The sequence below is a fragment of the Epinephelus fuscoguttatus genome, linkage group LG8, assembly GCF_011397635.1.
Source record: "Epinephelus fuscoguttatus linkage group LG8, E.fuscoguttatus.final_Chr_v1".
NCBI lineage: Eukaryota > Metazoa > Chordata > Actinopteri > Perciformes > Serranidae > Epinephelus > Epinephelus fuscoguttatus.
The window spans coordinates 3,743,693-3,770,327 of NC_064759.1; the positions used below are offsets into that span (position 1 = coordinate 3,743,693).

At 41.6% G+C, this 26,635-nt stretch overlaps 1 protein-coding gene across 4 annotated transcripts; it reads left to right on the forward strand.

Moving 5' to 3' along the window:
- Positions 1-710: 710 nt before the first annotated feature.
- On the forward strand, positions 711-25,109 carry LOC125893894 (NLR family CARD domain-containing protein 3-like). 4 transcript variants are annotated; one of them, XM_049584869.1, is made up of 17 exons: positions 711-746; positions 1,058-1,210; positions 6,786-7,018; positions 8,848-10,705; positions 11,176-11,349; positions 11,872-12,045; positions 13,691-13,864; positions 14,137-14,310; positions 17,631-17,804; positions 18,307-18,347; positions 18,551-18,606; positions 18,765-18,811; positions 20,992-21,209; positions 21,403-21,668; positions 22,718-22,834; positions 22,950-23,091; positions 23,675-25,109. In XM_049584869.1, exons 2-17 carry the CDS (start codon positions 1,089-1,091, stop codon positions 23,989-23,991), a joined length of 4,287 nt encoding a protein of 1,428 aa, XP_049440826.1. In that variant the 5' UTR covers positions 711-746; positions 1,058-1,088; the 3' UTR covers positions 23,992-25,109. The 4 variants fall into 4 exon arrangements, with proteins under 4 accessions (XP_049440826.1, XP_049440825.1, XP_049440827.1 ...); XM_049584868.1 differs by having other exon boundaries at positions 6,786-6,991; positions 8,797-10,705; XM_049584870.1 differs by having other exon boundaries at positions 6,786-6,991; positions 8,845-10,705.
- Positions 25,110-26,635: the final 1,526 nt, after the last annotated feature.

A 26,635-nucleotide genomic window follows, 5' to 3' on the forward strand; every position in this document is an offset into this window, starting at 1 on the left:
GTGGGCAGAAGGACAGAGCTGTGGGCATGGGGACAGAGCTGTGGAGGTGACAAAGCTGTGGGCAGGAGGTCAGAGCTGTGGAGGTGACAAAGCTGTGGACAGGAGGACAGAGCTGTGGGTAGAAGGAGAAAGCTGTAGTAGTGTGGACATGAATAACAGCTGGTGGGACCTCCCCCGCTGCAATATATGCATCATCATATTTTAAAAACAAAAGTAACTTCTCCTCTAGAAAAATACAAATATTAAATAAAAAAGTCAAGTCATCTGTCTCAATTCAAATTCAAGTCTCAAGTCATGAAAACCGAGTCAAAGTCAAGTTGAGTCTTTCATCAGTGTCGAGTCCCCCACCTCTGTTGTTTCGGTCTCTGTATGAACATTACAGTTAAATGATTATTTCACCATCTTTGTTGTCCTTGTTTTCTAGCTGTCTGTCTGTTTCCATCTACCTGTAAATTGTTCTCTGAACTGTGTGTAACTTTGAGAACATAGAAAAAAAGAGCTTTATTACTGTATGGGAACACACACACACACACACACACACACACACACACACACACACACACACACACACACACACACACACACACACACACACACACACACACACACACAAACATACACACTTGGCTAGTAAAGCTCATTTTGACAGGAAGAGAGGCAGTGTGAATAGGAAGGACGCGAAAGTAGGAAGTCAGTCTATCCGACGTACACTCAGCTGAGCAGAGGAGAAAACTGTCTGAGACAAGGTAAGTGTTGATAATAAATCTGCAAATTAAAATCACTCCAATTATTGATTAATCTGCAGATTTTTTTCTCCAAATCAATTGCTTAGTCTTTTATACTGTTACAGATATGAAATCAGCAGGCTAGAGTCTTTTCCTGTTTTTGAGTCTTTTACTCCTCATGTGACACATCGGCAGCAGAGATTAGCCACTGTCTGAACTTTGACTTGTTTGTTATATTTAATCTGGTCAAAGTTCAAAATCTTGATAACTAGAAAATACTCATGGTTTGAATAATGTAAAATAAACTTTACATACTGTGTCTGTGTCTCCAGTGCTGCTGGTTTACCTCTCACACTTGAGAAGATGAGTGAATTGGATGATGGGGAGGACACGTTAGTGTCTCCAGTCTCCAGCTGTCCCTCTGAGGAACTTTACACAGACATGCCTGAAGACTTCAGTTATGAGCCTGGACCCTCAGCAACAAAGTAAGAAACTGTTTTTAAGGTTCACTGACCTGAGGACGATTCAGTTCACCACTTGATAAATGTTCTCTTTCCAAAGAAGAACAAGAATAAGAAAACACTGGTGATATCCCAGATATCAGTGGGTACTAACAAAATATGAAGCACCTCTGATCGTACATTGTTTCCTGTATGAGGCCCATTGTCTCTATTTATGGTGTAAATTAACATCAGGATGTAATTAGAAGAGCCACATATTTACACTACTGTTGAAAAGTTTGTAATCTGCTGCCACAGTTTGATGTGCTCCAGGTGTGAGAGGATGTCTGAATGGTCTTTGATGCTTTTAGGCTGTAAAAGTCCTCTTTATAGATAAATGTTATTTAGTATAAATGCTTTGTTTTGTACATGGAGAACAAAGCCACCTAGTTGCCAATTAGAGTTAAATTTCTCCAGTCACCTTGAGGCGTCCTGTTCTATATATCTACCAAGTTTAGTAAAAATCCATATAGCGGTTAGGCCTAGATAAGAAATGAGCTCTCTAGCGCCCCCATTTTGTTTGATGGCGTCAATAATGGAGGGGTCCCCTCAGATTATGTGTGGTCATATGCCTGCAAAGTTGCGTGGTGATGGGTGAAACCCTTGAGATGTTATACACTTTTATGTGATGAGCCACGCCCTCCGCAATATTCATTGCCTTATAGAAGCTCAGTTTTAGGAAGTTTTCCAACTTTTGCCAAGAGGGAACTTTAGATATTGCTCCCTAGATTATGTTCACCCAGTTTCATGCAGATCGCTCAAACTTCCTAGGAAGAGATCCATTTGAAGTGTTTTTCAAAAAATTCAAAATGGCGGAAAATCTATATAAGCGGAAGTTATGGGTTCTTGAGGCAAATGTGTTCCTCATGAGGAGAGGCATCTCTGTGCAAAGTTTCATGTCTCTACCACATACGGGGCATGAGATATGCCCATTCAAAGTTTGACATTTCAATGGGTTGCTATAGCGCCCCCCTTTGGCCAATTGATGTAATATTGCTTCATTGGCATCCTCCCATGACCCTCTACCACTGTGCCAAATTTCACATGGATTGACCAAGTCAGTGAGGAGAAAAACCTGGAACAGACACACCCACAGAGTTTTTGTCATTATATTGTAAGATAACAAACTGTAATTAACTACAGCAAAGCTCTTCTTTAAACTTTGCAGTACAAACAGACAGTTGATCACTTGTTGGCACTAATCTGCAGTTTGACTAGTATTTAAATGTATCACATAAATGTAAGGTGCTGGAAAGTAAAATATTTCCCTCTCAGATGTAATGGAGTAGAAGAGCAAAGTAGCACAACATGGAAATATTTAAGTAAAGTACAAGTACATCAAAAAAGTCCCCGAAACATGAGAAGTGTTTCCTCTTTGTTTAAACGTATAGAATATTTTTTTGCTGCTAGATAAAAGCAGCATTCTTCGTCAGCTAGTGTTGCAAACCAAACTCTGCTTAAAAATCTATCAGGTTTTATTTCTCCTCATTCACTTCTTATGAATATTATCCCTGCATCTAATTCAGTTGTTTTCCAATTTGGCTTGCTTTTACTACACTTAGCAGCACCCTATTTCACTTACAGGTAAAGTTTAAGCAGTAACATTTTCTGTTTGGGAAACTTGTCTTCAGTGGAATTGATCCATGCTGATTTAAAGAGTGGATTATGAAGATTAAAAAAATAAATTGTATTTTATAGTTGAGGTGTGTGTGCTTAGCTCTGAGAGGGGAAATATTAAATATTTTTCAAAGGAGTGTGGTGTGAAAGTAGAAACGCCGCACATTTGAAGAACAAAAAAAGAATTTTACCTTTAAAAAACATAAACTTTGGTTTATGAGTAATTATGGAATATTATAATGTGATTTTACATTATGGAGAACAGTGAAGTGAAGCTGTGGCGTAAAACATCAATAGATATAACTCAACACCCTTGGCTGTCTTCAGGTTAGTTGTGAAGACTTCTATTTTGATTATTATTTTTTTAATTAAAGGTCCAGTGTGTCAGATTCAGGAGGATTTAGTGGCGTCTAAATGTACTTTGTTACCTTCCACCACCACTGCAAACTGCAGATTCAGACTAAAAATATATATAATGAACAAATAAATTATGATGGATAAACATAAGACTTGATTGCTAACTGCAAACAAAAGGCCCATATTTACCAGCCTTTGCATTAAAGTGATGAACACATTAATGCATCAGCAGTTTTATTTGATCTGAAACAGACTGTTCTGCATGATGAGTACTTTTTGTTTTTCTTGCACTTTTACCTGAGTATAAGATCTGTGCTTCTTCCACCACTGCAACCCTGTGTCAAATTAGTCAATTAGCTTGATGCTAACACATAATGGGAATTACCATTGATGCACTACTGAAAATTAGCATCGTGATAATATTATCCTTACAAATGATCCATTTTTATTTCAAACATTTAACATAAAAAGAAATATGTGCTCATACTTAAAGGCATGAATTCACCACGCTCTCTGGAAACAAAGTAATAGCGGCTGACTTCTGTTTTTGTGTCCAGTTGTTGTTATTCTTTAGAATGCAAATGCTCAATAGGCTCTTTGTTTTAGCCTACTTAGTACAGTTATCTGGTGTGAGGAATGTTGCTAACTGCTGATGTTGCGAGTAACTGCAACAAACGAAATTATGATACACAGGAGGGAAGTCACAAATGTCACATGACCCACAAACAAAATGTGCAAAACCAGTTTCATGTGTAAAAATGGATCCACAGATGCGTAAACATGACTGTATTTGCTGTGGTGAAACTCTTTATATTTGTAAAACCTGTCATATTTTTATTTGAAATTAAAGTACGTGTTTACAGATTAAGTTCTGCACATTTGCAAATCCCGCTGTATTTTTGTGGATATGACTTGACACAACACAAATATAAAAAGACATGTTTGTGGATCGTGAAATATTTGTGGATCACTGTACATATTTGTAGATTGTCTTGTGTGGGTTACAAATAATAAAGCTGAGTAAAAACATCCATAGGAAACGTCCATGATGGAGGAGAAGCTCCTGGACCAACTGGTGGTACTCCCCATGATCCAGCCTCTTTTTTAGGGTCTCATGTACCCACACAGATCTCTGTTTATCTGCTGACAGCCTCTCACCCTCAACCAGAGCTACAGACAGTACCCTCTGCCTCAACATTTTAACTGACATTTTGAACTACACACTAGTTACTGTTAAAACAGGAGGGTTAGTGTAAGGACGTGATGTGGTGGTGGTGGTGGTGATCATCATTTAATTTTTAAAAAAAGGCAGCGTGGTGCGGCTTGTGTTTTGCAACCTATTAAATGCTTCCTGTGTGATCAAGGCCAAATTCAATATTTAGAGCCTACTGTCACCATTGTGGTTCAGCAGTGATCGAATGTCACTGATGCTTTTCTGGACCAGAAACAAATTCAACATCAAGTTCACACAGTATTCTCTCCTGTCATGAGACACTGTGGGGATGTTGACTAAATGGAAGCTTAGATCATTTAATTCTTCTGCTTTTGAAATATATTTAATACATTTGGTGTCTAAATTATATTGTTCTTATATAAGTTAAAATGGAGCTGTCAAAAAAACTCAGCAATGCGTGCCCTTCCTGAGGCTTTTGAAAAGAAACTGTCTGTACAAACAGCTGCTGGCGACATTCTATCGTGCTTCTATTGAGAGTACCCTGCATTACAGTCTGGTATGCCGGCTGTACAGCAGCAGACAAAAAGGCTCTGCAGAGGGTAATAAACACAGCACAAAAAAACACTGGCTGTCCCCTTCCTTTCCTAGAAGAAGCTGCTAGCACCCGCTACCTCAGTAGAGCCTCGGCCATCATCAAAGACTGTACTCACCCAGGATACCATCTGTCCTCAGGATGATTCAAAACCAAGACAAACAGACTCAAACACAGCTTTTCCCCCCACAGCAATAAGGTCTTAAGAATAAGAATGAATTCAAATACACAGGACGAATCTTTTTCTTTATGGGTATAATTACTACACTACACTTACCAGCCACTTTATGTGTAATGTTCATGATGAATCATCCTTACGTACTAAAGTTTGTTTTGGAGTTCCGCAAGGCTCTATGCTCGGACCAATCCTATTCACTCTATATATGCTTCCTTTAGGTAACATCATTAGAAATCACTCTGTAAATTTCCATTGTTATGCGGATGATACACAGTTGTATTTATCTATGAAGCCAGAAGAAAGTAATCAATTAACTAAACTTCAAAAATGCCTTAAAGACATAAAAACCTGGATGAGCACCAATTTCCTGATGTTAAATTCAGACAAAACTGAAGTTATTGTTCTTGGCCCGAAACAACTCAGAGACTCTTTATCTGATGACATAGTTTCTCTTGATGGCATTGCTCTGGCCTCTAGCACTAATGTAAGAAACCTTGGAGTAACATTTGATCAAGATTTGTCTTTTTTTTAAAGATATTTTTTGGGGCATTTTCAGCCTTTAATGGATAGGACAGACAAGTGTGAAGGGGGTAGAGAGAGAGGGAGTGACATGCAGCAAAGGGCCACAGGCTGGAGTCAAACTCGGGCCGCTGCGGCAACAGCCTTGTAAATGGGGCGCCTGCTCTACCACTAAGCCACCAACGCCCCAATATTTGTCTTTTAACAGGAGCCAGAGCCTTCAGCTATCAGGCTCCTCTTCTGTGGAAACATCTTCCTGTTACAGTCCGTGAGGCAGACACCGTCTCCACATTTAAGACTAGACTTAAGACTTTCCTCTTTGATAAAGCTTATAATTAGGGCTGGCTCAGGCTTGCCTTGTACCAGCCCCTAGTTAGGCTGACTTAGGCCTAGTCTGCTGGGGGACCTCCTATAATACACCTTGTCTCCTTCTCTCTCTCTCTCTCTCTCTCTCTCTCTCTCTCTCTCTCTCTCTCTCCCCTCAATTTCTGAAAAGTTGGTTCTTCCTCATTTGCTAACATTCACATCCTACTGCATCTTGCTAACTTGGCTCTACTGCATGTCACTAACTCAGCTTCTTCTCTGGAGCCTTTGTTCTCCACTGTCAGGCAGGTTACCTCGTATTACGGCTACACCTGGATGGTGTGTGGTGGTTGTGCTGCTGCCGTGGTCCTGCCTGATGCCTCCTGCTACTGCTGTTATTATTAGTCATACTTCTACTGTTATTATACACATATGATTATTATTGTCACATACATATACTATCATAAATTCAAATATACTTACAAAGTATTGCTCCACAATAACCGTTATTATTATTATTATTATTATTATTACTTAAATTAATGTTGTTGTAAGATTTTAAGAATGCATAACTGTGACAATTACTTTGCCATGTGTGGCATTTCAAACTGGTGCTATCTGGTGGCATTATAAACTGACGCCACCCCACAGAGTATCATACTGCAACAAAAGGTACCATTTTGTATCAGCTCTGATGCTAAAATCACTGACAAAACATGTGGTATCTGATGAGTTGGGAATGAGAACAGGGAAAGTTGCTGAGCCTCAGGTTGGTCAACACTAATGTAATGTATAATAAATAATCTATTCATCTCCACAGAGAGGAGTGGAAGAGGAGGGATGTTTCTGTGGAGGAGCAGCCGTCCTTCTGTACTTTATGTCAGGACGTCCTGAAGGATCCACTCTCTACCAGCTGCGGACACTGGTTCTGCAGTCAGTGCATCACCTTGTACTGGGACCAGTCTGCTTCATCAGAAGACTCCTTCTGTCCCCTGTGTAGTGTCAGTCAGACCAGCCCTGTACAACGTAAGTCTGTACATCTGCCTTCTGATGGTTAATGAACTTGCACTTGTATAGCGCTTTTATAATCTCCCAACCATTTTTAGCACTTTTACACTACATGTTACGCTCACCCCTTCACACACTCATTAATGCGCTGGTGGCTGATGCTACCACACAAGGTACCACCACTCATCAGTCAAACATTCATATGCACAGTTCAGTATCTTGCCATAAAACCCTTCAGCATGCAGACTAGATCAAACCTCCGATCTTCCCATTAGTGGATGTGTGGTTCAACCTCTTTAGCCACAGCCTGATGCCATCATGTCTGAAAAGAGGGTTCTTCTCATGAATCAATCAATCATTTATTTGTCACATGGAATTATACAAGGCACAACCAGTGAAATGTGACCCCATCATCTCTTTTAACTGGTGCGCTGATTCAGTCCTTTTTTGTGTCCTCTCACATCGTTGGCTGCTGCTGTATAATTGCCCATGTTTCCGGATGGTTCTGGCAATCTATGGTTTGTGACTATGCAATGATTTAACTGTCCACACATCCCAACCTCAACAAAAGGGCAGCATGGTCGCTCCTCATGAACACGTGCAGCCACCTCTGAACCGTCTATAGCAGTGATCGGCAGCAGGAACAGGACAGCACGTTACATTCCCACCGTCACACCAGTCCTTATTCACCATAAAGCCACAACTCCTCTCCTTCTCTCACCACAGTCCTCTAGTCTGTCAGATCTGCATATAGGAAAAGAATCACCTGGTTGAAAGGTGCTGTCCAGGATTTACAATTCCTGATATCCTGTTGGTAACTGATGCAGCATGGAGGTCATCCAATGTATTTTCCAACACCTGTACAATGGCCAGCAGGCTGCTTGCTCAGCTGGTGCCATCTTCTCCATCTTTCATTGATATTTAGTGATGTTTACATTTGAAAACATCAACCTGGCTAGCTAGTAGGTAGCTAGCTAGAAGGGCGCTATGTCATTGTTCCGACAGCCCATTGGTCTGATGTCCCGTTGTTCCGATATGTGATTATACTAGGCTATACTGTATTTGTGTACCATAGAGAATCAGCAAACGCAACAAAAGTAGGCTACTGGTCGAGATACAAGTGCCATAGAGAGGAGAGAGTGAAACACCATAATCTCCTGTTATTAACTCTGGGGTCGGGGTTGTGTGGGGAGCTCTCCGCGGTGCTGAACGGCTCCTGGCAGGCGTATTTCTACCTTGATGGTGCACCGCGACCGGCTCTGGGTCAGCTGGGAAAGGCTTGAGGCGAAGCAGGCTCACAGCTTATGTGTTTGTCACTTTCTTTTTCATTTTAACCCACACCATGATCTTTTCCTAACCCTAACCAAGTGGTTTTTGTGCCTAAACCTAACCAGACCTTAACCACAGGGCATCATGATGATTTCGGAAAAACAACGGGACTTTGGAACAATGGGTTTAACGTGGTCGGAACAATGGGATGTCGGACCAATGGATTGTCGGACCAATGGGCAGACCCCGCTAGAAGTCGGCAGACAGAGACTTTACTTGTGATTTGATTTCTTCATCCCAGTGAGTGACTCATAGGCACACATCACCACCATCCAAAGCCAACCTCAAAAAGCACCACCAACTTGCAAAATAGACAAAAGAGCATAAATTTAGCACAAATTTAGTGGAGCTGACAGAGAAGTGACTGGAAATGTCCACACCTATGTCTTGATTTATTTGTCGTCATGTACATCACAGACTTTAAGACATTTATGAAAATCCTAATATTTAAAACCCTTTCTATTTTTTGTTTATTGATTTATTTTCTTCACCAGATTCTGAAAACCATCTTCTTCAGTCTCACACTTTTCCTTCTCTCTCAGCAGACAGTGGTCTGCAGAAGGTTTTAGATGAACATAAGATCAGTCTGAAGAGGAGATGTGACCGTGTGACTGAGGGAACCGATGAAACAGGAAGTGAAACCCTCCTCAACAGGATCTACACTGAGCTCTACATCACAGAGGGACAGAGTGAAGAGATTAATACCCAACATGAGGTGAAGCAGCTTGAGACAGCCCACAGGATAAAGACCCTCCATGACACTCCAATCAAGTGTCATGACATCTTTAAAGCCTTACCTGACCAACAGGGACACATCAGAGTCGTTTTGACGAACGGCGTCTCTGGCGTTGGAAAAACCTTCTCAGTGCAGAAGTTCACTCTGGACTGGGCCGAGGGTTTGGAAAACCAAGATGTCAGTCTGGTGATTCCGTTTTCATTCAGGGAGCTGAACTTGATCAAAGATGAGAAGTTCAGTCTTCTCACTCTGCTCTGTGTTTTCCATCCAACATTACAGAAGGTCACAGCAGAGGAGCTCGCTGTCTGTAAAGTTATGTTCATCTTTGACGGCCTGGATGAAAGCAGACTGTCTCTGGATTTCCACAACAATGAGGTTGTGACTGATGTCACACAGAAGTCATCAGTCAACGTGCTGTTGACAAACCTCATCAAGGGGAAGCTGCTTCCTCGGCTCGTCTGGATAACTTCCCGACCTGCAGCAGCCAATCAGATCCCTCCTGCATGTGTTGACAGGGTAACAGAAGTACGAGGCTTCACTGACGCCCAGAAGGAGGAGTACTTCAGGAAGAGAGTCAGTGATGAAGAGCAGTCCAGCAGAATCATCTCACACATCAAGACATCCAGGAGCCTCCACATCATGTGTCTAATCCCAGTCTTCTGCTGGATCACTGCTACAGTTCTGGATCACATGTTGACTACAGAGCAGAGAGGAGAGCTGCCCAAGACCCTGACTGAGCTGTACTCACACTTCCTGCTGGTTCAGACAAAGAGGAAGAGGAAGAAGTATGATGAGGAACATGAGACAAGTCAGCAGGAGCTGACGGAGGCTGACAGGGAAGTTCTTCTGAAGCTGGGGAGGCTGGCGTTTGAACAGCTGGTGAAAGGAAACATCATGTTCTACCAAGAAGACCTGGAGCACTGTGGTCTTAATGTCACAGAGGCCTCGGTGTACTCAGGACTTTGTACAGAGATCTTCAAAAGAGAGTGTGTGATCTTCCAGAAAACAGTCTACTGCTTTGTTCATCTGAGCGTTCAGGAGTTTCTGGCCGCAGTCTACCTGTTCCACTGTTACACCAACAGGAAGACCGAGGTACTCAAGGACTTCCTGGGGAAAGACTGGAATAATTACCGATCCCTGGGTGACTTCTTGCGGGGTGCCATGGACAAGGACAACAGTGATGGCAATGATCCTGATTACCCATCCCTGGATGACTTCCTGAAAACTGCCATGAAAAAATCCCTCCAAAGTAAGAACGGGCACCTGGACCTGTTTGTCCGCTTTCTCCATGGCCTCGCTCTCGAATCAAACCAGAGACTCTTAGGAGGCCTGCTGGGTCAGACAGACAACAGTCCAGAAATCATCCAGAGAGCCATCAACAACCTGAAGAAGATGAACGTGTATGAGATCTCTCCTGACAGAGGCATCAACATCTTCCACTGTATGATGGAGATGAACGACGACTCGGTACATCAGGAGATCCAAGAGTTCCTGATGTCAGGGAACAGATCAGAGAAAGAACTCTCTGTGGTCCACTGCTCAGCTCTGGCCTACATGTTACAGATGTCAGAGGAGGTTCTGGATGAATTTGACCTGAGTACGTACAACACATCAGACCAGGGACGTCTGAAACTGATTCCAGCTGTGAGGAACTGCAGAAAGGCAGTGTAAGTCCAGATGTGATTACAATTATAAATCACAGTAGAATAGTAGTTGTAGTAGTAGACCTTATGTAGTGTCCCGTAGCGACTTAAATTCAACCAGAGCAAGCCAGGTTCTGATCATAGACTACCTTCTTGCTCTGAGTCCTCACCAGATCAGCACACTTAAGTCCCGTTTCCACCAAACACTTTCGATATGGTACCTTTGGAACCAAAAGTAATCCTTCAGACATGGTACCTAGACCCTCGGTCTGTTCAGACAGTCCTCTTAAATGTGGGTGGGGTTGTTGTCAGTCACTGCTCTGTCCAGCACTCGCTGTATTTCCTCATCAGTGGTGACACTACCACTAAGCCACCAACGCCCCATCAGATTAAATATTATGGTGAACGATATGATATGGCACACCCCTAATGTCCAATTTTTGTCATAAACATAAAGTGCTCTCACATGTTTTGTAATAAATGTGTCGTTGCAGACTTACTGGCTGTAGACTCTCAGAGCCTCACTGTGAAGTTGTGGCCTCAGCTTTGAAGTCCAACCCCTCCCATCTGAGAGAGCTGAACCTGAGTGAGAACAAGCTGCAGGATTCAGAAGTGAAGCTGCTGTCTGCTGGACTAGAGAGTCCAAACTGTAAACTTGAGGCGCTGAGGTCAGTTCACCGACTGGGGCGTATTTTTATTTTTATTTTTTGGTATATATTGAATTCAAATCCTTGACCAAGGTTTTGCATTCATACATTTTTGGAATTTGCCTGAGCACAAAGAAATTTCAACCCTTTCAGAAACGTTCTGTCTTTCCAAACAAACCATTGATAGAGTAACAAAAAGTACAGAAATGAAATTTTAACAGGGCAGCTCAGCTTCCACACACTCAGATCATGGACCATCAGTCAGTGAACATGATGTCAGTGTGAGGCTGTAGAGTGTGTGGAGGGTATGAATAAGGTTGTTGAAGATCTGATGATGAATTATAAATGGATTTTTATCTACATCATTGCCGGCATTATAATAAACAAAAACACAAAAACAGACTAAAAAGGTCACGCCACTCATTTCAGGGAACAGCTCATTGACCAGAACACAGTTATGTTGAGCTATACATTTAAAACACGAGCAGATCTAACTGTTTCTAATAATTTTGTTTTTATCTTTATCCTTCATTCTTTATTCAGATTGTGGAGCTGCCATTTGTCAGGAATCAACTTTGTTTCTCTGGTCTCAGCCCTGAAGTCCAACCCCTCCCATCTGAGAGAGCTGGAACTGAGTAACAACCACCTGCAGGGTGCAGGAGTGAAGCTGCTGTGTGATTTTCTGAAGAGTCCACACTGCAGACTGAAGACTCTGGGGTCAGTTCAAAGACTTTCTCGTTCAATTAACAGTAGAACGTAATTTATGTACAAACATAACTTACAGTAGCTACATCCATACATTTATAATTGATCTTTTGTCCATTTTTTCATTGTTCTTGTACCAAATTTAGTCCGAAGTCTCAACAGATACCTGTGGAAGAGCTGTGGAAAATAAACTGTTGGTTGTTTAAGTAAATGTATGCTTATAACTTTTGGTCACACCTGAATCCAGAAGATCAGGAGCCTGGGTCAGAAACCAGGTTTAAGAAACTCTGACTTTAACCCGGAACTCTGAGTTTAATGATCCTGAGATTGAAAACTTGCAAATTGCAATCAGACTATCAGACTTTTTTTCACAGATTATCTGTCTCATTTAGTACTGTGTAGATAGTGACAGTTTTGGGAATGGAAATATGCCATTGGCTTTTTGACAAGGGAAAGAGGACAACCCTGACTTCCACATCAGCCTCAGGCCCTCAGGAAAGCTGCTTAGCCTTGCAGCAAATTTTTCCCAGTGGCCATCTGCAGTATTGCAGCAAAAAACAAACAAAAAAAAAATTTAAAAAATCATGTGGCCCAGAAATAATTTTCTTTATAGGCCACCATTGTAAAAGACCAACCTGGTCTCACTCCAGTGTCATTGAAATCCTGCGCTTGGTCAGTGACTTTGGGCGTCAGACACTGATGAAAATAGCGGTCCTTGTCAGCGTGATACACGACCAGTTGGCGTTAGAGTTTAAGGCACCTGGCGGCATCAGAGGGAAACGCAGCGGAACAAGATGGGAGGGGTGGTGGATGGGTCCAACGATCACCAACTTTCACCTTGGAGGCTGGTGTTCACTTCCTGTGAAATCGTAAAGCTAAACCCTGTTCTTTTTTCCTAAACACGACCACATGTGATTGTTGTTAAAGGAAAAAAAAAAAAAAGTCAGTTTATGGTGTTATACCGATTTATTTTGAATGAGATTGTATGCAAACTGTTCGGAACAACACAAGTGTATTTTGAAAAATGAAACAGCCAGAACTTGACACGGCGTACCAGAACATCACCAACCAACACACCAGGTACCTTGCACATCAAGTCCATACGCCGATACGCCATATACTAGGATTTGACCTAGTCTTGTCAACTATGTGTTTGACTCTGTAAGAGTTACAGTTACGGCTGAAAATGACAACAGAAGCAAGTTTGCTGATTTTACATTTCTCCACAATTCAAAACATGTGACTGTTGTTGTTAGCGCGATGTCAAGGTGGCTCGGTCTATTCTCTGTCTGGAACAGAAAACTCAGAGTTTCCCTCATCTCAGGGTTAACAAACTCAAGTTTCTTAACCCAATTTTCACTCAACCTACTTTCTAAGACAGAAAAGATGATCTGACCTAATATTTGTTTCAAATTGATAAAGTTTGCTGAAGTAGAAAGATGTCCTTGGTTTCCATTAATTTCAATGTGTTTTCACAAATAATAACATAGAGGTCTGATGATGATTATCCACAGTAACAAAATGACAAAGTCACTACTTGTTTTAGGGAAAAGCTCACTGATAAGGACACAGTTTTGGTGAGCTACATACTTAACACCTTAAAGATCTGATGGGATTATGAATGATGTTTTACCTACATGCTTTAATCTTTATTTAGTTTGAGATCCTGCAGTTTGTCAGAGATCGGCTTTGCTTCCGTGGCCTCAGCTCTGAAGTCCAACCCTTCCCATCTGAGAGAGCTGGACCTGAGTGACAACTACCTGAAGCATTCAGGAGTGAAGCTGCTGTGTGATTTTCTGAAGAGTCCACACTGTAAACTGGAGAGTCTGGGGTCAGGTCATTGCTACTACTGTAGATCTTGTTTAATTAACAAATAAACCTCATTTGTATACAAACACAACTTACATCTATAAAGTTGTACTAAGGCAAAAATCGGCTTGGCATTAAATTTGATTCTGAGATCCTGTGAATGACAAAATGACTCTGCTCATTTTAGGGCAAAGCTCATTGATTATGGAATAGTTACTTTGAGCTACATATCTTAAAACTTGTCTGATAGGATAATAAATTATTTTTAATTTAAATCATTGATTCTTTATTCAGACTGAGTTCATGCAGTTTGTCAGCGAACAGCTGTGTTTCTCTGGCCTCAGCCCTGAAGTCCAACCCCTCCCATCTGAGAGAGCTGGACCTGAGTGAGAACGACCTGACGCATTCAGGAGTGAAACTGCTGAGTGATTTTCTGAAGAGTCCACACTGTAGACTGGAGCGTCTGGGGTCAGTTCATCATTCTTTAGGTCTGTCCTTGTGACAACATACAAAACATTATTAGTTATATGATTAATGTCATGTGACAAACAAATAAACAAACAAATTCTTATTATTATTATTTAGGAAAGTTACTGTTAATTTGCACACTGTGTTGATGAAAACAGCCGAAATCTACTTTTCTTTTCTTCCTTTTATCCCAAGTACATTCCACATTAGCACTGAAGAGCTCATTGACCACCCTTTGATTCTGGTATCATTTAGTTTTAAATAAATTCAAGTCAACATTATTTGTGTTACACGGTGGCATGCAAAAATTTGGCCACCCCTGGTCAAAATGTGTTTACTGAGAGTGGTTAAATAAGTAAAGAATGAACTGATTTCCAAAAGGCATGAAGTTAAAGAAGACACCCTTATTCAATATTTTAAGCAAGAGAACTTCAAGAGTATTTCAGTTCTTGTTTGGAGGATTTTCACTCATTCTTCCTGCAAAAGGCTTCTAGCTCTGTGAGATTCTTGGACCGTCTTCATGCTCTGCTCTTTGAGCTCTATCCACAGATGTTTAATGATGTTTAGGTCGGGGGACTGTGAGGGTCATGGCAAAACCTTCAGCTTGCTCCTCTTGAGGTCGTCCATTGTGGATTTGGAGGTGTGTTTAGGGTCAGTCAGTACGTTTACATGCACAGTTTAATTCCACTTTTAATCAGAATGAAAGGCCATTCCGATTAAAAGTGGTCATGTAAACGGTCATTCCGATTGAAAATTAAATCCGATTAAAGGGGGTGGTTTATTCCGTTTGTCATTCCGAATGAAAGAATTTTGTGTGCATGTATACACTCATTCCTCTTTAAATTCATTCTGGTCTTTCTGCGCATGCTCGTTTCCTTGCCCTTCTGGCGCGATGACGTATATAGCGTGCATAGCAACGGGCTGAGATAAAGCAGTCGGACTTGTTGCACTCACCGGTTTCCGTTCTCCACAGCACGGTCTTCTATCTCCCTTCTCCGACTTTCTACCTCCCTTCTCCTCCTCAACAAATGAAGCATTAGCAGAACAAGGTTGTTGTCGTACTGCTGCTTCAAGAATATAAGCAAAACACGCCCGAAAAAGGCACTAAGAACGGCGTCGTCAAGCATCTTGTTATCCGGAGCGAGGACTACAGTGTTTTCTTCTGGTAAACGTAAACATGTAACATCCGCCCCGCCCCCTATCCAATCAGAAACCTTCCCTGCCCCAAACCTTGCACAGACCTGAATAAAGGCGATTAAACTGATCTCCCGTGTAAACCCTCATTCGGAATGAATATTTCCCATGTAAACTACCTGGAAACACTTTAATTCCGAATGATTTCATTCAGATTTATTTCATTCCGAATGAGAAGCTATCATGTAACCGCACCCACTGTCCTGTTGTAGAAGCCATCCTCTCTTCATCTTCAGCTTTTTACAGATGCTGTGATGTTTGCTTCCAGAATTTGCTGGAATTTAACTGAATCCATTCTTCCTTCTACCTGTGAAATGTTCCCTGTGCCACTGGCTGCAACACAAGCCCAAAGCATCATCCATCCACCCCCGTGTTTAACAGATTGTTCTCCAAACATACCTTTGCTCATTGTGTCCAAAAGGCTCTATTTTACCTTCATCAGTCCACAGGACTTGTTTCCAAAAAGCATCAGGCTTGTTCAGATGTTCCTTTGCAAACTTCTGACGCTGCATTTTGTGGTGAGGACACAGGAAAGGTTTTCTTCTGATGACTCTTCCATGAAGCTCATATTTGTCCAGGTGTGTCTGCACAGTAGAACAGTGCACCACCACTCCAGAGTCTGATAAATCTTTCTGTGGGTCTTTTGCAGTCAAACAGGGGTTTTGATTTGCCTTTCTAACAATCCTACGAGCAGCTCTCTCAGAGAGTTTTCAGCTTGACCTCCACAGTTCCTGTTAACTGTCATTTCTTACTGACATGACCAACTGAGGAAACAGCTCCCTGAAAACACTTTGCTGTCTTCTTCTAGTCTTCATCAGTTATTTTAGTTTTCAGAGTGCTAGACAGCTGTGTAGAGGAGCCCATGGCTGCTGGTTGTTGGGACAAGGTTTCAAGAGTCGGAGTATTTATAAAGCTTTGAAATTAGCATCACCTGGCCTTTCCTAACGATTACAGTGAACAAGCCAGAGCCCTAACAAGCTCATTAAGGTCTGAGTCCCTGGGAAAAGTTGTCTGAGAGCTCAAATGTCTTGGGGTGCCTAAACTTTTGCACAGTGCTCCTTTTGTTTTTTCACTCTGAACTTGTTCAGAACAAAAACAATACACTGATCTTGCTTATAATGTTGAAAGTCATGTTTCATCTTTAGCTTCATGCTTTTTGGAGATCAGTTCATCTTCTACTTAATTCACCATTCACAGTAGAAAAATTTTGACCAGAGTTGCCCAAACTTTTGCATACCACTGTATGTGGAGAAACCAACTTGGGTTGTTTTTTTCCACAGTATTAAATAACTGAGACATTCAAACTTCTTTGTCTTTCAAAACAAAGGTAGTTAGAGACCTTGGTCAAATAAAGTTGAATACTTGTGATCCAAATATAGTTTTTATGGCTCGGCACCAGTGATAGCTGTGACTGGAGGCAACATGTTTTTGGGTTGTTCGTCCGTCCAGTCATCCCAGTCTTGTAAACATGATATCCCAAGAACGCCTTGAGGGCATTTCTTCAAATTTGGCACAAACGTCTACTTTGAATCAAGTATAAACTGATTAGAATTTTGTGTTTGAGGTTTAACGTTCAAGGTCACTGTGACCTCACAAAACATATACTTGGCCATAACTCAGGAATTCATACACTGATTATAACAAAATTTCACACAAATGTTTAAAAGGATAAAATGATGATCTGACAACATTTTATATCTTAAAGGTTAGAGGTCAACTTTACAGTTACATCATAATATTCTGCAAAAACACTTTACTGGGCATTATTCAACATCACATCTTCGGAACAGAAGGGCATTTGGTCAGATACTGAATTGTGACACAAGTCTTGGGTGTCCACCTTGAAACTGTGCTGATTGTGTAGATCTTTGTGCTGTTGGGGGGAAGATGTATGTGAAGCATCCATGTTTTTGTAGATATGGATGAAAACTGTAACTGCAGCTTGTCTGGTGCATTGAGTCATACAACCTTGAGGCACTAATTCTAGTTTTATTTTGAACATAATGTAAATGAATGGGTCACATTGAACTATAACCATTGCATGCTACAGGCAGTTTTAACACATGATTTGGTTCATGCTATGCTCAGGGCATACTGACACGTGATGTCATTTATTCTCCATTCAGACTGTGGCGCTGCCATTTGTCAGAGATCGGCTTTGTTTCTTTGGCCTCAGCTCTGGAGTCCAACCCCTTCTGTCTGAGAGAGCTGGACCTGAGTGACAGCTGGGGCAAAGAACAAGGAGTGAAGCTACTCTCTTCTTGTGTAGAGAATCCAGACTGTAGGCTGGAGACTCTGAGGTAAGTAAGGGGGCCGGCTTAGTCCATGTGGGCTCAGCACTATTGTAATAAACACAGGGATGTTAATGTGTTACCAGTTCTACCATCTAGGGGTATCCTAGCCCAGCACAACAAATAAGTGGTTTTCTCCTTATCTTTCATCTCATGTTTATTTTCTTTGTTCCACAAATGATGAAATGCAAGCTGACAATTCAAAGCCAAGAAACATTTTACAGACAGTTGCAACTTTTAACAGAAATGTGGGATTTTACAGTTGAGTAAAAAAGGTTGTTTTTTTGGTTTTCCTGTGATGCTTTTTCGTATTAAGACCAATGACTAGTTATTTCCTTTAATGCAGGCTCAGGACATGAATGTCTGCAGTCAGTTGTAGTTTTTGTGGTGACGATGTGATGAGATGCAAAGCATCAGATCACTTGACTCGTGTCAGGACTCTACAGCTCACAGAACAAACATTTATTCTAGATTTAATCTATAACTGTTGGAATTGTGTTTGTCCCTACAGGATCAGTGGCAAGGTGTTCAGAGCTAAGAAGCACAAAATATGTGAGTACTGAACAATGACCCTGAGTCACCAAGCTATTAAAATCTGATCTTAGAATGAACATGTCCTCTCCATACAGCAAAATATTCCTCTTTTCGTTTTTTGTTAGAACGTTTGGAAAATATTCAAGAATTTGGGCTGCTGAAGTTTCTCACCCACAGTCAAGTTTGCATTATTGTTCTCTTTCACTTCTTCTCTCCATCAGACGACTCTGATGTCAAACCTGACGTGAAAACAAACTTTGCCGAGGATGACAAAAAGGTTAGAGAGGAGCAGTTGTTCAGTGTGAAGTACATTTGTTGAGGTTTCAACACCAGATAATACACAGCAAACAGGGGTCCGAGAATTGTTTCTTGTGTTCACTGAACTTGAACTGAACTTTGATTTCCATGATATCTTTGTGCCTTTCTTATTTCCAGGCTCCATTATCTTTCTCACCCGAACACACAACTGAATCTGCATACAGGTAATTCCTTTAAGGCCTTGTCTATAACTATACAGATATTTTTTAAAAATTGATATTTTAAAAACGTTTTTGTTTTTGGTGGGTTTGTCAGAGTTGTACCCAATCAGCAGCAACGTGTCTATAAACCAGATTGCGGTAGATCTTTACCTACAGTACATACAATTTTTGTTTTTATTTCACATTTGCTTTGGCCAGGAAAATGTGTTTTCCATGTTAATAACACTTCTTTTAATTGAACTGAACCAATCCCTGCTCTATTGAAAGGCAGCATGCCTGCGTCAATCACACCTTACACTACAATCAGTTGCCCTGCACTGCAGATGAAAACCTGTCAGTGAAAACAGATCATATGACTAAAGCCCCGTTTCCATCAAGCAGTCCAGTTCAGTTCGGTATGCATTTTTTCTGTTTCCACTGTGAAAGGTTGTGGATGGTACCAACAGAAGCGTTCCTTAGCGTCCCCATGTTTGGTCCCCCCTCTGTTGGGGTACCTAGCACACAGATCTGGTACTAAAAGGTGGAGCTGTGAACACTGCAGTCTGATTGGTCAGTAGAGGACGCTCACTCTGCTCAGGGCTGAGTTGTGTCTGGTTTCGAGGCTCATGTAACCACTGTTCATACTGTGGAGAGTTTTATTAGTAAACTGTAACTATAAAATGAAAGGATGTTTTGCTGCCTCTCACAGCAGCTGGAGTCTGAGAAAAAATAACTTCATTCACTGGGCCGACTGCCGGTGACTTTTAAGGTGGAACATTAACTTGTAATGTTACTCAATGCATGAGCTGACAATGGAAATCCATCAGCACACCTTAAATTTTAATATGACAACTTTGACCGTTCCATCAGTTTTTCTTGTCTCTCTTGGATGACAGACACTTTTAGTAATGAGTGGATCTTCCAGTGTTTAAAAATATATATTAAGTTCTACTGGATTACGTGAACTGCATATATTCTAATTTAAATCTACACTCAGAGAAAAAAAAACGTAGTGAGGCATCGTTCCTGTGGGCTACAGCAACACTAAACTCCTGAGCTTGCCTGAGAAGGACTAAATGCACAAAGCTGCTATTTTTAAATATCCCATGGAGAGATAGCCTGAGTGTCAGACTGACATCGCCTTCATTGAAGGCGATTTACAAGGGGGAGGGAATTTGATTTTTCCCTAACCAATCAGTAGAGATCAACGACTCACCCAGAATCTGACATCATTAGTATCCATGCCTCGGGGGTGCCGAAAACAAGCAAGCATTGCCCGTTTAAAATGTCTCCGTCGTCGTGCACGCCCAGCTGCGTCGCCGTTAAATCCAGTTTAACAGCTTCCTTAATTTGGTCCTCCATTAACGCGAGTAGTGGTGAAATACCTCGATAGCATCGTTAATGTGGTCTGTAGGATCTGTAGCGGTCGCCATTGTTGCTATCCTCACCAGTTACCCACCGGCGTACAGCTTGACATCAGCGTGGCGCTGATTGGCTAATCGCTAGACCCCCGGCGTTCATTGGTCCGTCCATCGTTTGGATGAGATAAATCGCAAATTCATTGCAGTATGCCAGACCAGAGATGCAAGCCTACTCAGATGAGTGGGCGGGGTCCATGGTCTGGAACCAGGCTAATGGAGAGAGACTCTCACTGCAGCCTGTTCTATTTTGTTGTGAAAATGTGGGCGTGCAGCCTCGTTCTGTGGACGATAAACCAGGTGCAGACTTCCATCTGTGTCACCGCTGATGAGGAAATACAGCGAGCGCTGGACGGAGCAGTGAGTGACAACAACCCCGCCCACATTTAAGAGGACTGTCTGTGGTGGAAACACTAAACAGACCCAGGGACTGAGTACCATGTCTGAAAGGTTACTTTTAGTTCCAAAGGTACCACACCGAAAGTATTTGGTGGAAACGGGACTAAGGTGTGTTGATCTGGCGGGACTCAGAGCAGGAGGGTAGTCCAGGATCAGAACCTGGCACTCTGTGTTGAATTTAAGTCGCTACAGGGTTCTACGTAAGATCTATCTTTACCAGGCTGCTGCTGCAAAATGGTAAAGTGACAACAATCCCGCCCACATTTAAGAGTACCATTTGCAGTGGTAATGCTAAATGGATCTAGGGTCTAGGTACCATGTCTGAAGGGTTACTTTACAGGCTAATAAATGCTTGTCGTATTTATTCAACTCTTTTGTGTCCCACAGGTTCAGGTGTCCTGGTCCAGGTGTGTTCCAGTGTGATTTGACAGGACTGGTGTTTGTTATGGCTCAGGAGGCGGTTCTGCTGTACAGGACTGTCCAATGGGATGAGAGCCTCCTCCAGCCAGCTGGCAAGACAGCTGCAGGGCCGCTGTTTGAAATCAAGTGTTCTGAGGCTGCTGCCGTCTGTCAGCTCCACCTCCCGCACTGTGAAACAAAGGATGGTAAAGACATGGCTATATACATAGATAGACAGATGATAAATAAGATAGAGGTGAACCCGCACATCCTTTCGAGGCTCAAGAGTTAATAACAAAAGATTGATTTCAACATAGAACTCAAGTGGAAATTAATTAGGTTGGCCTTAACCTGTTCTAGCTGCAATACAAAAAGCTTAACAGCTCTTTGCTTTCACAGCGTTGCTCATTGATGGCCTGTTGTCTGTTGTCCACGTCACTGACGATGGAATGAGCATCTTGGAGCCACTGGAGATTACAGACACTCATGTGGTTGTGAAGGTCCCAAACCTCTCTGCCTTCGGCCTGGTCTGGGATTACATCACAAGGTTTCTGAACATCTCACTGCCAATAAATGGCCAAGTTCTGCTGTTCCTCCGACCTCCGTACTTAGGGCATCGAGTACTGGATGTATTTCTGCTGCAGGACAACATCCCTCTACAGGAGGTAAAGCTATTTGTCATATGTGCTCACCATCAGCCCAAACTTGAGCTCCTTTTATTGAACCTTCTTATGCTGATTTAAAAATCTAAATCAATCCGAACTGTAAATCTTCAGTTTATGCTTTCATTTTTAGTTTTTCTTTTTCTGTATTTCCGTCTGCCACTGTCATTCTTGATACTTACTTACTACTTACTATTTATTCAGTGTTTTCTTTTAAATTACTTACAGTATATCTTCGTAATTATGCTTTTAATCGACTCTAATTCTCACCTGTGTAAAGCATATCAGTCAGCATTTGTTATTTTTCCATGCATCCATCCATCCATCCATCCATCCTGGGGTATTCTTCCCAATCACCCCCCTCCAGGTTTATCTAACATTGCCCACGTGAGTACCTCAGTAGAACTATAGAGTCCCCAGATGGTATCTCTCCCAGTCACTCACTCCACTCAGAGACTTCAAGATGGCCAGGTACTCTGAACTGCTGTTTGGTGCACCACACAACAACCAAAATCCCACACAGGTGCACCAAGACGGGAACTTTTGAGTTTCCCCACACCTGTCCAGCCCCTCTCCAGGAGTTCAGGTCTAGTACCAGTGCTTTGTGTGAAGGTGAAACTAACTATAACTAGTTGGTACCGCTTCACCTCCCGCACCAGCTCCAGTTCCTTACCTGCCAGAGAGATGAGTTTCATATCCATAGAGTCAGTCTAAGATGCCAGGGGTCACTACGCCAAGGCCAATGCTCCCCTTCCAGGTCTGGCTCCAGGAGGGGGCCCCAGTGCAACAACTCCTTTTTTGCCGATTCATATGGGGTCTTTAAATCACTCTTAGTCTGACACCTCCCCTGGGACCACTTTGCTTTGGGAGACCCTACCAGGAGCCTCTGCCCTGACCTCACAGCTCCCACAGGATCACAGGGACACAAAAACCCCTCCACCATGATGAGGTGGCATTTCTTGGATAGAGTGTTCTTAAATGCTCTCTATAAAAAGAATTGTCCTGACTATCTGAGCATGAACTAAACTTATAATAATGTCCTTTTACTGAAGGTTATGGACCAACAAGGAGGTGCTGAGCATATCAAGATCTCCTCTAACTGTCATCTCAGCTTTGGTCAAAGTTACAGTGTCCACTGTGAACCTGAGGGCTTCACAATACAGCCTGAGGTAAGTCAGGTCTCTTGTGCACTCCCAATGCTTTGAAACACAATGATCATGAATACAATATTTGGGCTGCATTTTTAAAAGAGAACGAAAATGACGCGTTGCTTCTGGTTTTCAGCATGAAGCGTTTCAGTCAAGGCATGGACCAAATTTCCATCCAACATTTGAAGTTTTCCTGTCGACAAACACAGACAGAGTGACTTTGATGGTGCAGGACCATGAGCGGAAAGAGGTCTGGAGACGTCACGTTTTACTGACAGGTAGACTTCACTGTTCTGCAGCAGCCCTTCAACTGATGTCAGAGGTTACACCCCAGCAATAGACCGGATTCGAAAAGATATGTGTAGCTTTCATGCACATTCAGAGACCTCCATATTTGCTTCATCTCATATTATTCTTTATTTAGCCTATCCCAGTTGACATTGGGTGAGAGGCAGGGTTCACCCTGGACAGGTCACCAGACTATCACAGGGCTGACACATAGAGACAGACAACCATTCACACTCACATTCACACCTACGGACAATTTAGAGTCACCAGTTAACCTGCATGTCTTTGGACTGTGGGAGGAAGCTGGAGCACCTGGAGGAAACCCACGCTGACACGGGGAGAACATGCAAACTCCACACAGAAGGGCTTGAATGTTGGGGACAACAAATATAAACTTCTCCTTTATTTCTCACAGGATAAAACAAAAAGTGATTTACAGAGCAGATATGTTGCTGAAGGAAACCAAAACACGACATTTAATTTCCGTTTAACTTTACAATTTTGTCATTTTTGAGAGATCTCTGTTTAAAAGTGATTGTTGGTTGATAAAAAAATGATCTGGATATCTTTCAGCTCCAAGAGGGGAAGTTCCACAGACAGGTGTCCCAGCAGAGGACAGTGTCCCAGCTGACGAGAAACTATTCTCAGTTCGGACGCAGTTTCTGAACAGAGTGTCTGAACCTGTTCTGAACCAGCTTCTGGATAAACTTCTTCAGTACCGCGTGATCAATGATGCTGAAGTTCAGTCAGCCAGAACAAAAACCAGAGCAGACAAAGCACGAGACGTGATCGACACAGTGATAAGAAAGGGAGCTGAAGCCTGCTCAGTTCTGATCGCTGCTCTCCGTGAGGTGGATCCATGCCTCTCCAGAGTGCTGAACTTCAGCTGAGGCAAAAGGAAGAAACTGTGGAGAGTGATGATGAGGAATCTCTATGTCAGCTGTCTGTTCTACAGTCTGACATGACTTATTGTGATATTTAGAGAGATGACTGGGTGTATGGGTATTGTCGACGCCAGGCTTGGTGCAACTGATGTCTATTGTGGGGTGCCTCAGGGGTCAGTGCTAGGTCCGATTCTCTTTTAAATTTAAATGCTCCCTCTTGAGCATGTTATACACATACATAATATCAGTTTCCATTTGTATGCAGATGATACTCAAATCTATTTAAGCTGTGATCCAACAAATTACTATCAAAACATGACTAACCTGCTAAATTTGCCTTCATGACATTTAAAAGTGGTTGTCACAAAACTTTGTGCAGCTTAGTGCTGACAAGACAGAGATATTGATCACAGGACATGATAGTGCAAATGTTCAAATATCAAACAGGCTTGGTTCTCTGTCCGACTCAATAACTTCACATTGCAGAAATCTTGGTGTCATTTTTTTTAATCAAACCCTCAGTTTAAACAAACACGTAAATTCAGTAGTTCAATCCAGCTTCCACCATCTCAGAAATATCTCCGGGATCAGACTATTCCTTTCCAACAAACATCTGGAAACTGTTATTCATGCATTCATAAGTCATTTAGATTATAGCAGTTCCTTGCTCTCTGGCATCAATGAAAAAAAAGCCTCTCGCACCTCCAGCTCGGGGTCTAGATTAATTCACAAAGGTGACAGATTCTTTGAGAGCTGCAACACTTATGATAACCGTGATTTTAACTGCTTTATTATTGTGTGTTTTACTGTGTTACGTATATTCTGTTTTTTATAGCATTTATCTTGTTTTATTGCTTTGTCTTTTATTGGGTTTTGTAAAGCACTTTGTAACTGTGTTTTGAAAGTTCAAGGTGGTCTGTTGTCTCTTCCTTCTGTTGAAAAGTTACCCCGCTATATTTTTCCATGAGAACAACATCTGAGGCTGTTGGTCCATAAAAGTCATGAGATGCAGCCTCGCTCTGGTCTGTTTAACAGTGTAACACAAACCATTGTTTGCCCACCATGCTTTAGCTTTTTTATTGTTTCTCAGTGGAGAGCGATTTAAAAAATGTTGTAATGGTGAATCATGTGTCTGTGTCTTTATCGTCTCAAGCTAAATGTTCTCTGTATGAATACAAATATATTGATAGTGTATTTTTCAAGCAGTATGCGAGCACATTCAGAATCAGAAACAGAATAGGTTTTATTGGCAAGTAGGTTTTCACATACGAGGAATTTGGCTTGGTGTATTGGTGCATAATAAAGAATATAAAATATATAAAAATGCAGAGTAATTAGACGCATAAGTATAAAAGGTAAATACTATAAACAATTAAATATAAATATAATAATGATAATGAATAAACATGAATAATATAAATTCATGGCTCCCCCAAAAGCCAATCTTTTTTTGTGAGTGAGACCCTTTTAAAGCCATTGAAAAGAGAACCGAGCAGGTTACGATCTTAAATGTTCTGATGAATGGAAAAACCTCAGTTAAGTATTTTCTGATTCTTCCTCGTGGACCACTATGAAAACAGTTACCTTGCAGCTTGACTTGCACTTTAACACCAGTGACTCCTGACTTTACTTGGACATGAGCCTTTTGACTTGATACCTTCACCCAAGTCCAAAGATTAAAAAGTATAACAGTCAGCTCACCTTTAAAGCCTAGTTGTGAGTTAAATTCAAAAGCTACAGTAATTACTTAATGTTGGTTAGAGGGGGTAGACAAAATAAAAGGTCTGACTCTGTGTCTCTACTGACACCAGCAGGAGATCGAACTAAAGGAAACTTAAATGGACTCAAACATGATTTATTTATATATTATTCCCCTCCCCAAATGAAAACACAAAAAGAAGAAAAGGTAATCGTATGAATGTCCTCTTTCATAATTATTTCTGTTGTCCAACTTAATCCCGGTGAGGAAGAATTGTCGAGTGTCCCCTATTATTTTTAATTGACAGGTGAAAACATAGTTTAAATAGTCGAGCAGGGTGTGCACAGAATTATGGGACAAATCGTGTCCCGTATTAATTCAGTAAGGGACGGTAGATTTTATCTTTCAAAACGGGACTAACTGCACGAAGAAAATTAAGTCGAGGCTAATAGTAACACTGTTGTAAGTTTAATATAGGATGACTCTGTGGTTAAAATTGCATTGCATTTGGCGAAGAGTGCACTATGACTCGTTTGAGCACTCAAAACTTAAAGTTTAGGACTTGGAACTTGACTTGGGACCTGATTGCAAAGACTTGACACTTACTTGTAACTTTTAAAACAATGACTTGGTCCCACCTCTGAAGAGAACTGAATGCAGTGTTCAAGGCAGGGCGCGATCAGTTCAGTTGCTCAGTGATACATCAAGCTAAAATAAGCTCAGTTTCAGCAGTATGAAATTACCTGGATCTTCCGCATCGTTGGGTCCACAGAGTAAACACACTAGAAATTTCCACCAACCGAGCAGCTGCTTTCGGTTGAGCCCTCCGCTAACTTGAATGGTGATATTAATGATTTAATTTTCAAAATGTCATTGAACCAAATGGATCAAATCCTGATGCTGAAAAAAATAATCTAATGGGCTTTGTGATGCTCAAAAAAATTATCCATT

Bases quoted from the DNA above. Each gene is read 5' to 3' on its own strand.
- LOC125893894 (XM_049584868.1), top strand. From the start codon at position 1,089: ATGAGTGAATTGGATGATGGGGAGGACACGTTAGTGTCTCCAGTCTCC. The intron at 11,350-11,871 runs GTCAGTTCACCG...TTCTTTATTCAG, and splicing joins TGTAAACTTGAGGCGCTGAG to ATTGTGGAGCTGCCATTTGT. The intron at 21,669-22,717 runs GTAAAGCTATTT...CTTTTACTGAAG, and splicing joins ACAACATCCCTCTACAGGAG to GTTATGGACCAACAAGGAGG.